The sequence below is a fragment of the Helianthus annuus genome, chromosome 2 (genome assembly GCF_002127325.2).
Source record: "Helianthus annuus cultivar XRQ/B chromosome 2, HanXRQr2.0-SUNRISE, whole genome shotgun sequence".
NCBI classification, from domain to species: domain Eukaryota; kingdom Viridiplantae; phylum Streptophyta; class Magnoliopsida; order Asterales; family Asteraceae; genus Helianthus; species Helianthus annuus.
This window is the reverse complement of record NC_035434.2, coordinates 104,495,564-104,507,432: the sequence shown is the minus strand read 5'-3', so window position 1 is coordinate 104,507,432 and position 11,869 is coordinate 104,495,564. Positions and strand designations below refer to the sequence as shown.

The 11,869-nt window shown below is 38.0% G+C and overlaps 1 protein-coding gene across 1 annotated transcript; it reads left to right on the top strand.

Annotated features, from left to right (window-relative positions):
* The first annotated feature begins 3,151 nt into the window (after positions 1-3,151).
* Positions 3,152-5,545, top strand: LOC110918002 (laccase-14). Its single transcript, XM_022162405.2, has 5 exons — positions 3,152-3,324; positions 3,425-3,576; positions 3,674-3,918; positions 4,006-5,088; positions 5,187-5,545. The coding sequence occupies exons 1-5, from the start codon at positions 3,223-3,225 to the stop codon at positions 5,315-5,317; spliced, it is 1,713 nt and encodes a 570-aa protein (XP_022018097.1). The 5' UTR covers positions 3,152-3,222; the 3' UTR covers positions 5,318-5,545.
* The last annotated feature ends 6,324 nt before the right edge of the window (positions 5,546-11,869 follow it).

Genomic DNA, 11,869 nt, shown 5'->3' with positions numbered 1-11,869 from the left:
GTCATTTTGAGTGTCATGTGAAATGAGGGAGTTAGAAACCATTAGCTTTACCTTGGTAATTCGTTGTCTTTGTCTTTTGGGAACGCATAAGAGTACGTCATAAGACCGTCATGCTGAAAAAGTAAAACTAAACAAAGAAAAGACTAACTAATGTTCAAACTTAGGGGCGAGGGAAACCGAAACATAACTGAAACCAAACCATTAACTGAAAAAATTAGTCAAAATTAACTATAACCGTCAAAATCGGTCGGTTATGTTTAAGTGAATCTAATTAACCGAGCATTCGGTTATTGTTACAGTAAATGTGTCTTCGTTAACCACTTTAACCGAAATTGAACCGAACCGAACTGTATTATTGTGATTTTCTAGCTAGGAACTTGCATAACGTGCTTGGAGCACCATAACAGAACCATTTTCAGCTTAAACAAAGCAAAATAAAAAAAAATACATTCGATAACTAACCGAACTTAACTGAAACCGATCCATAACCTACGGTTAACCCACCCAAGTTTAATCAACTATCAGTTATAGTTATGGTTAATTAAGCAATCTTCCATAATTGAAGCTTAGTTATTGATCATGGTTAAGCTAAGCTTCCATAAGTAAATCGAACCGACGTTACGCACCTCCAACCAAACTCGCCACATAATTTATGTCGTTGCTAGCCTTGCGCCAATGAGAGGCGTTCAAGTGTGTCACAACATTTTCGTAATATTTTTATTTATGTTTGGTAGTTATTGGTGGTAAACAAAAGAAAATTTTTAATTTTGGTTTCATTTGGGTTTCTTATATATGTTGATCACTTTCGTACTTATTATAATACTTTAAGTCCAAAACGTTAAAATACAGAAAAATTAATTTGTAACCCTAATAACCCAAGGAAGACTATATAACCTTTTAGCCCAATAAAGAAACCGTTTATTTGATTGTAATACTTAAACATTAATAGTGTACGTTAAGCCCAAGTTAGTTTTTTTTTTTGTTTGAGTGTACTAAATTATGTTACACAACATGACTCGAAATGTTAATGTCGGGTTGTTAGAAATTATATGGCCATTGAAAAATAGCGAGCCAACTTGACTGACGGTCTATCCGTTAGTATGGTGGTTCATTTCATAATGTTTTAAAGGATCCTTTCATGAGTTATCATTCCCTGTATATAATAAAAAGCAATAATGATCTATTTGCATATACCTATGTTGTAACTAGGAATGGATTTATCTGTTGACAAATGATAGACTAGGTGCTTAGACTATCTCCAATCCTAAACGCATCCTTAGACGTCTTTAGCTGCCACATCATCTACCACATAATATCCTTACAAATTCTTAAAATCTCAATTTCATTTCCAACCATACAAATATCCTTACCCTTCTTAATTTCCACATCATCACCTATCCATTACACACAATATTTAAATAAAATATTTCTTCTTTTACTTTGGGCCCACCTCATCGCATGAACCGAGGCAAACCCATGCCCTTGTGCAAGGACATCTAACCTAAGAGAATGTTAGAACATCCCTCCAATGGATGCATTAGAGATAGTCTTATACTCATCAAACTAACACATGTTCCCGTCCTACAAAATAACCATTAAGTAGTTTTACAAAGATTTTACTAGGGATGTGTTTACCGTAAAAATATAAAGTATGAAATAACTTAATATTATTAATTCATAAGCATGCATGATATTTTTAATTTTTTAATAGAGTTAAATGTAATTTTAGTTCCTATTGTTTGACCTATTTTAATAGTTTAATCCAAATGTTTTATTTTTTGCTTGTGTGTCTAAAAAGGTTTCACCGTTGTCATTTTACTCTACTGGGTTAACTTCATCCATTTTTCTGTTAATGAGAAGGATAATTCGGTCATTTTATATGGCTGGATTGTCATTCTAGTTAACAAAGTTACATGTAAAATGACCGAATTGCCCTTCTCGTTAACAGAAAAAATGGATGAATTTAACCCAGTAGACTAAAATGACAACGGTGAAATCTTTTTGAGCCCACAGAAATAAAATGAAACCTTTGAACTAAACTGACAAAATAGCTCAAACCATAGGGACTAAAATGACATTTAACTCTTTTTAATAAATAACTAGTAGTTAGGACCCGCGTGTTGCGGTGAGAGAATAAAAAATAAATGTAAAAACGTTGAACAGTAAAATTTATACCAAAACATAAAATGAAAAAGAATTTACACGTGTTATAGCAAAGACGTTAACAATACTTGAAATCTTATGTAAAAAAGTGAAGCCCGTTGCGCCGTTACCGACAAACCGAAAAAAAATTAGATGTAAAAACGTTGAACAATGCATGTGCGTTGAGGCATGTTAACTCGCAAGTCAATCAGATTTGAATTTATAAAATAATAATACTACTAATAAATTTATAAAGTATAGGATTTATTAAAACTAAAAATAAACTACAAGGGTTATGTTGTACTTATAGTAATACTCTAAGGGAACATTTTGATCTTTAGAAATAGTCCAAAGAAAGGAAACATAAATATTTATATAGAATAGACGCTTGTACACATGACTTTAAGAATTATATATAGACAAAAAAAAAACAAAAACAAAAACAAAATAATGGTTGCTAAATGGCATCAACCCAATAACCTACAAATTTCACCAACTAATCAAAACGGTTAAATAATAAAACCTCCTCAAATTTTTGATAAACAATAGAGAGAAAATATAGAAGGATATATCCTAATAAAGTAACACCATTTGAATATATTATTATAATCTAGGAATTATGCTTTCCATATATTGACCGAATAAGATACATGTATAAGAAATTATAGAACGAAACAAGTGTACGTAGCGAATGTTCCCTGGATTGAAAAGAGGAAAATGACAATCTAAAGAAAGCTACAAGAGTATAGTGGTGGAATTTTGAAAAGCTTGAATATATGTAATTTAACTTGAGAAATGTCAAACGGTGTAGAGTCAAAAGAATAAAATGTTGGAATATTCAATAATGGGGTACTGGGTCCAAATCGATTTGCATGCAGGTACAGTAAACAAAACGAGTTATTTTTGGTATGTTTTTGATGACCAGCCACCATAAGCCAGCTTTTTAACCAGCTGCTATATATATTATGTTGCACCCATCCATTCAAGAACACATTAATTAAAATACAACTAAACAACATTGAGGCATATATAGTACCAGAAGATAGATATACCTTATTAAGTTTCATCGATCATATATATATGAAGACTGACATGAACACACATGTTCTTGTTTTAGGGCTCTTGGTGCTTCTTCTAGGTTTGCTGCAATCAGAAGCAGCTGTGGTTAGATATAAGTTCGTGGTACGTATTATTTATATGGTTTTTTATATTAAGGAGTTGCATTCTAATTAATTATGGAATGGAGGGTTGAAAAAACGTATGTTTTTGTTTTAATTTGCAGGTTCAAGAAAGTAACTACACAAGGCTATGCAGCAGCAAGAACATCTTGACAGTTAATGGACAATACCCTGGTCCAACTATTTCTGCTCACAGAGGAGACACCCTTATTGTTGATGTTATCAACCAAGCAACCCAAAATATCACAATTCATTGGTACGTAAATATATATATTTACTCAAAAAGTTAGATGGTTAATTGCTATATTGTATTGAAATGAAAAACTTGTGTATATCTAATTGATTACCTGCAGGCATGGAGTGAAACTACCAAGATATCCATGGTCCGACGGGCCTGAGTTTATCACTCAATGCCCGATTCAACCTGGAACTCGTTTTAGCCAGAAGGTTATCCTCTCCGATGAGGAAGGCACATTATGGTGGCATGCACACAGCGACTGGTCTCGAGCCACTGTGCATGGTTTACTAGTCGTCTCACCCAAGATTGGAACTACTTTCCCATTTCCTAAGCCCCATGCGGAGGTTCCAGTCATCTTAGGTGCTTAAACTATTTTGCCCTTGCTAACTACTTTCCACATCATGAATAAATTGTGTGTTCTAAGTTTCCATTTATGTTCTTTATTAGGTGACTGGTGGAAAAATGATATACAGGCAGTGATGGAAGACTTCATGCGTAGAGGAGGTGATCCGGTTCCCTCTGATGCTCTAACAATCAATGGTCAACCAGGCGATTGCTACAACTGCTCTCGTCCATACACAACCAAAGTATATGTAGATAAGGGAAAGACTTACATGCTCCGAATGGTGAATGCGGCCATGAACAACATCATGTTCTTTGCAATTGCGGACCATGAGCTTGTCGTCGTAGGAACTGATGGTGCCTACACAAAGCCACTGAAAACCAACTATCTGGCAATATCTCCCGGGCAAACCATAGACGTCTTGTTAGTGGCGAACCAACCTCGCAATCGCTACTATATGGCAGCAAAGTTCTATAGCAGCAATCCTCGCAGCCTATTCGATAACTCCACCACCACGGCCATCATCGAATACAATGGAAAATACACCCCATCTCCTAACTCACCTGTTCTCCCTCCTCTTCCTGCTTTCAATGACCGAAACGCATCTGCTAACTTCACAAGCAGCTTACGAAGTTTGGCAAGCAATGATCATCCTATTGACGTGCCGATGACCATTACAAGGAAGTTGTTATACACCCTCTCTATTAACTCGATACCTTGCGCTAGTAACACTACATGTGCGGGACCAAGAGGTACCAGCAGGTTCGCTGCAAGCATAAACAATATCACCTTTGATGCTCCCAGGACTTCCATTCTTGGAGCTTACTACCGCGGAGTGAACGGTGTTTATGGTGACGACTTTCCTGACAATCCCCCATTCGTCTTCGACTACACAGCAGCGAATTTGAGTACTTCGCTACAGACTCCGAAGAATGGGACAGAGGTTAAAATCCTAAAGTATAATGACACGGTGGAGCTTGTTTTCCAAGGAACAAACGTGGTCTCAGGGATAGATCACCCCATGCATTTGCATGGATACAGTTTCTATGTTGTTGGGTCTGGATTTGGAAACTTCGATCGACAACGAGATCCTTTGAACTATAATCTTGTTGACCCTCCGCTTCAACAGACCATTGCTGTTCCTCAAAACGGCTGGACAGCCATCAGATTCAGAGCAAATAATCCTGGTAAGCAAGCAGCCTGTTTCCATGCCATGCATGTAATCTCGATTCTTATTGATAAAATCATACATTTTAATCTGGTATACTTCACTTTATGTTTTCAGGAGTATGGTTCATGCATTGTCATTTCGAGCGTCACGTAAGTTGGGGGATGGAGATGGTATTCATTGTAAGAAACGGGAAAGGTGCTAACGAGAAAATCTTGCCTCCACCAAAAGATATGCCAAAGTGTTAGAAGATTTGTTCATTTAATTTAATTTAATTTGTTCGTCAAAAGTTAATTTGTTTGCCAAAAATAACTTATGTCCTTATACTTGTTTTTATTTTCTTCTAATTCCTTGTATTGTTTCTTCCGCTTACACATCATTGCTTTTATTATTTGATTGATTTTCAAATGTAATAAGTTGATTGTTTAAATGCATTATGTAATTGTGACGAACATGAATAAAGAAAGTTGTTGATTGGTTTTGCTATGATATGTACCCTGTAAAATTCATTATTGTATACATCGCAATGCTTCTACATCAAAAATTACGGATTCAACGTTATACAAGTACTTGAAGAAGTTGCATTTGGTGCGAGTATCTATTCTTTATTTACCTTTACTAGTGTAAGAACAATATGATAAAAAAGCAACTTATATATGACCCATCATTTCATATCGTTAGTAATTAAGAAAAAAACATCAAAAATAATAACAATATTGTTCTAATATAATTACAAGGAGTATGGCTCTTTTTAGAAAGGAACAAGACTTCATGCATTTCTAAGAAAAAAAACAAACAAAACTAAAATGATCAAAGTATAAAAATCAAAAGCAAGGATCAAACTTGTAAATGCCACCGACATTCAACTTTAATATATAGATATACCATTTATTTATATATACTATAATCATCAATATGTTTAGGCATCTTGGTGTTGTACATTGTGTTTACTTGGTGTATTTTGTTTCTTTTTGCCGTACGTTTTGTTTTGGTGGTTGAACATGTTCGTTTGATAAGTCGAGTGGTTTGTTTAGTCGGTGATTTGCCACGCGTCCTGCACCCTTCCTTTAACATGGCAATTCTCCTCTCCTACGTAGCGACCACCGCCAGCATCATCATCATCATGAATCGCTAGGATACTCAAACGAGAAGCATTTCACCCTCATCTTCCTTTCTACTTTAGTCACCAAATCGGAACGGATAGGGAGAGAGACTAGGGTTTATAACTCACAGAAAAGGCCTTCGTTGAGCCTCAGGTAAGTTATCCGGGTCGTGCTACACATCGATACAGAGGAGGGCGATCATCGTGGTTAGAGGAGCTCGGCTCGGGCTCAGCTCGTTTATTATCTATTAATTAGTATATTAAATAAAAATAATATAAATAATAGACTTTTAGGCTCGCGAGCTCGATAAGTTAAGCTCGGGCTCGGGCTCGTTTAATAAATAAGCTTATTTTTAGATTCGAGGTCAGCTCGTAAAGAAGTTTAAATAAGCTCAGGTTGACTCGGCTCGCTTACACTAAGGCTCGATAAGGCTCGACGAGCCTAACGAGCTTCACATGTGAGGCTCGAGCTTGGGCTCGATAAACAAACGAGCTTTGTTTTAGGCTCAAGTTCGGCTCGAGCTCGATAAAGCTCAGCTCGTTTCGAGCTTTTTATCGAGCCGATCTCGAGTAGCTCGCGAGCCACTCGGCTCGTTTGCACCCCTAGTCATGGTGTAACACCCGCAAAATATTAGAATTTATATAAATTATGCATATATATATATATATATATATATATAGGGGAAGGTTCATTTGAGAAGAAAATTTAATTGAGAAGAAAAAGAACAAAGGGTAATTTTGTAAAACATTAAATAGTTTTTTCACTTATCTCATTTATTATCATTTTTTACCAATTAATTAGTCATAAAGACTACTATCCTCCACACTAACTTTTTTTTTGCCTACACACATCAAAAGTTATCTTACATATTTCGAAATTCATCCTACATGTTAAAATTTATCCTACACAACTCGTAATTTATTCTATACAACTCGTGATTTATCCTACACTTTAAACTATTTTATTTTATTTTTTTGAAAAAATATATATTTTGAAGATAAGTTGCAAAAAAATTAATATAGTTAGCTATTAAAGAGGAAAACTAGAAATTAATGACCTATGTAGATTTATCAATGTACCCTTATAGTAAAATTAAATACTTATATTAAATGAAGTAAAATAAAGCATTCTTATTGGTTGAAATTTCTTCTTTTTTCTTCTTACAAAAAATTTCTTCTCATTTGAACTCTCCACTATATATATAAATATGTATGTACATATAAAAATTCTCTATGGCAGAAAATGTCGAACCCTGGTGTGTTGGGGTGAAGCGGGTCCTCGTGAACTTTCCCACAAGGATATAGTTCGAACCACTAACAAGAAAATTGATACGGTTCGAGCTCATCTGAAAGCGGCTCAAGACCGACAGAAATCATATGCTGATAAAAGACGAAGACCGATCAATTTTTAGATTGGTGATAGAGTTATGCTAAAAGTATCTCCGTGGAAGGGGACTATTCGGTTTAGGAAAAGAGGGAAGTTGAGTCCAAGGTTTATTGGGACATTTAAAATCCTTGAACGAGTGGGTAAACTACTGACTGGAACTACCAGAGGAGTTGAGCAGTATACATAGCATGTTTCATGTTTCGCACCTCCGACAGTGTTTGGCCGATGAAACGGCTACATCCGATATGATGATATCGAAGTGGATGACAAACTAAACTATGTGGTGAAACCCATTGCTATTCTTGGCCAAAAGATCAAAAGCTTACGGAACAAGGAAATTGACCAAGTGAAGGTCAAATGGGAACATCGGAAAGGATCGGACACTAATTGGGAGTCCGAAGAAGAGATGAGATGCCTCTACCCTTCCCTTTTTGGTACGTATTCTGGTTTCGAGGACGAAACCCTCTTTAAGGGAGGTAGACTTGTAACACCCCAAAAATATTAGAATTTATATAAATTATGTATGTGTGTATATATATATATATATATATGTACATATAAAAACATAAATTGGTCATAACCAAGAATAATGTAACTAGGAATAACTAGCCTAGATAATAATATTTAGCAGACAATAAAGAAACTTGACTAAGTTAACCTTCTTTTATAAACTTGGAATTAGAGGGACTAAATGGGCAACATTGAAAGTGAATTTACTAAAAAGGAAAAATTGACTCAAAACACACACTTTGTGTGTGTTCCACACTTTGTGTGTGTTCTGGTCGACATTTACACAGAGCAAATGGGGGTTCTTTCTGTGACAACTCGAAATCTAGAACCTTTCGTTGTGTCTCGATGTAACTTGCTTGTACGTTATGTGGCTAGTTAACTGATTAAACTTAATGATAAACGTGAACCTTTATGTGATATGTGCTTTATTATGTGTGCATTATATGTATATATGTATGTGTTATATGCGAGCCGAGAACCCAACCCGAAAACAAAGAACCCGACTCGAGACCATGAGGTCTCGAGTGAATAGTGACCGAATGGGCCTTGGGCCGAGAACCTAGTGGCCGGTTTGGGCCTTTGGCCGGTTGGGCCATTGGGCCGTAAACCCTTAACCGAACCCATTAAGGGTGCAACACTTGGAACTAGTATATATACACACCACCCTTAGTTATTTACCATTTGTTGAACAAGAACACACACACTCTCCTATTCTCTCTCACAAAAACTCTAGAACACAAACACATCTCCAAGTTTTCGGATCCAATCGGTTGGCACAAGAACTCTCGGATTTGGACTTTGGATCGGCACACACACACACTCCACCAACCGGTTAGTATTTCTTGATATGTTAGTGGTTCATGTTGTGTTTTGGTGTTTGGTTTGATGATTATGACAATATGATTTATGGATGAATGTTTCTTATTAATTGTTGTCAAAAAGAATGATATCACATGTATGATGTTTTATGTGCGTTAAAAAGTTTTAATGTTGAATGTGTTGCTAAAGAACTCATGGTATCTTGTGACCAAATATGACACAAACCCTTGATTATTGATGATTATGAAAAATCGGTTTGTTTATGTGTAGTATCATGTTAATCGGATATAGGTGTAGAATTGATTTTGAGATGTTTAGATGAGTATGTTAAGTATGTTACATTGTGTTTTTGGGTTGTTTATGTTATGAACTTGATGAATATGTGTTTGAATATATGAAGAACAATTTGAATGATAGTTGAAGATGTGAAAACCCTTGTGATTTTGATCCATTTTTACTAATAGCCTGATTAGGAAAACTTGTTAGTGAAATTCTATTGGTTGTTTCCTGATTTGGGCCTGATTACATTGTACCATTAAGCTGACCATATCTGAATCAACACTGAACGTGAAAATGACAGCATACCGACTCGCAATCACACGGTTGCGACTCGCAACCACAGCGTGACAACTCGAGACCACGCGGTTGCGACTCGCAACCATAACAGGACAAGCTGAGACCACAGGTTACGAGTCCCGTTGCGACTCGAGACCTTAGCATGATGAACCGAAACCATGGTTGTGACACCGGTTGCGACTCGCAACCATTTATGATCAGCACAAACAGCATGACTCGAGGCCATGCTTGCGAGTCCGGTTGCGACTCGAGACCACACTTTTGGGCCTAAGTTAGTGGGCCGGACTTATGAACTTCTGTGCTACCATACGTGCTGTTTGGGCCTGTTATCACGAGCCCAACTGTTTGGGCCTCACACTTAGACTCTGGATTGTGTTTGAATGATGACTATGAACTGTTACTGTTAAACGTGTCTGCCATACGTGTTGAACATTCGTGCGCTGCTTGGTTTGAATCTGATTATAAGTGGTATCCGTGTTAGGACGTTATTGACTACTTGCGACTTGATTGATCTTTCTGTGATTAACTGCCGAGCAAACCAAGGTGAGTTCACACCCTCTACAAAGCATGGGATTCCCTGGGTTGGGAACGGGGTTAAGGAACGTGGATTCCTCGTCCTCCTTGGGTAGGACGTCAGTGGTTCAGGAATGTGATTCCTCGTCCGGACAGACGGATAAACGTACTAGACTAAAACTCTATCACGAAGTCCCTCCTTTTTGTATCGACTAATCGCCGGGCCAATGGCGAGCGGGTCATTAGTTAGATAGCGCTATTTAGGTCTGACAAGCCTCACACCGTGCCGCAGAGGACGGGCGTGAACTAATGGATCTGGGGCACGTCAATGATGATAGACATTGATGTTTTTAAGGGCACATAAACATGACTACAGTCAGCAGTCGATATGGTAACGAGTCTAGTGTACGCATGGGGTAGCCCCCACGGCCGAAATGCCTGATAACTAACATGGGGTAGCCCCCACGGCTGGTATGCCGGAGTAACTGGGAACGAACATGTCACGTTTTTAAACTATGGGGTAACCCCCACGGCAGGATGCCAGTTAAAGGAAAACTGTTTTCGAAACAACTAAAACGAACACCCAACCGTGAACTCACTCAACTAGTTGTTGACTCGTTACTACATGCTTTGCAGGACCATAGGTACTCAGCTGGAGCTTGCATGGAGGAGGGTCGTTGTGGGACACGGATTGCTACGTGCTATGTTAAACTTGAAACTTTTGAACTTATGTTATAACTTTAAACTTATGCTTCCGCTTGCAACTTAACTTGTTTATTTTGAAACACCAATCGTATTGGTCAAACTTTTATAACTGCTTATATGCTTGTTTAGTATGATTGGTGGCTGGATCCTGGTCAGTCACGCCTCCAAGCGGTAGTACTCCGCAGGTGGGATTTTGGGGGTGTGACAGATTGGTATCAGAGCCATTGGTTATAGTGAACTTGGTTTTAATAAAGGAGAAACGTTTTTGTTAAAACCAGACTATAACCGGTTTAGTGCTCAACGGTCCACAACGACACTTCGCTCCTCATGCAAGGCTCGACATTCTAGGTAATATGATGTGCGTATATTGCCTACTTGTTAGTTACGTAGTACATTGCTCATGGTATGCTTGATTAGTATAACTACTGTTGCTTGAACACGTGTGTGCCTACTCTGTCCTACTATCGTACTTTCGCGAACCTCTCTCACACGTATTACTCTTATTATGAAGAATCATGTCTGGACACGTTAACATGACACAAGCCCAGTTGACGGCTTTGATCAACGAACGAGTTGCCGCAGCGCTTGCAGCTGCAAACGCAGGAGGTATATCCTGCAGTCCGAAACTGTTCTAGGATCATTTGGATCCTACTCTCGTGAACCAACCTTTGTGTTAAACTCTGTCTTTCTTTCACCTACCTTAGGTCAATATGCTCAGGCACCGGTGTGCACTTTTAAGACCTTTATGGACTGTCGACCCACTACTTTTAGCGGAACTGAAGGAGCAGTAGGTCTCCTACACTGGTTTGAGAAACTGGAGTCCGTGTTCGAAATGTGTGAATGCCCTGAAGCGCGCAGGGTGAAGTATGCTACCGGTACTCTCGAGGGTTTGGCCCTCACGTGGTGGAATGCTCAAGTGCAAATGCTAGGGTTGGTTGCTGCCAACGCCACCCCATGGGAAACTTTCAAGGAAATGATCAGGGAGGAATACTGCAGTCGTGACGACATTCACAAGCTGGAAGATGAGTTCTACAATCTCAAGATGTCGGGGTCAGAGATTGAGGCATACACTAAGAGATCGCATGAGCTAGCCTTGTTGTGTCCTACTATGGTGGATCCTCCGTATAAGCGAATTGAACTCTACCTCAAGGGCTTGGTGCCAGAGATCCAAAGTCATGTGACTTCAGC

Bases quoted from the DNA above. Each gene is read 5' to 3' on its own strand.
- LOC110918002 (XM_022162405.2), top strand. From the start codon at position 3,223: ATGAAGACTGACATGAACACACATGTTCTTGTTTTAGGGCTCTTGGTG. The intron at 3,325-3,424 runs GTACGTATTATT...TTTAATTTGCAG, and splicing joins TGGTTAGATATAAGTTCGTG to GTTCAAGAAAGTAACTACAC. The intron at 5,089-5,186 runs GTAAGCAAGCAG...TTATGTTTTCAG, and splicing joins ATTCAGAGCAAATAATCCTG to GAGTATGGTTCATGCATTGT.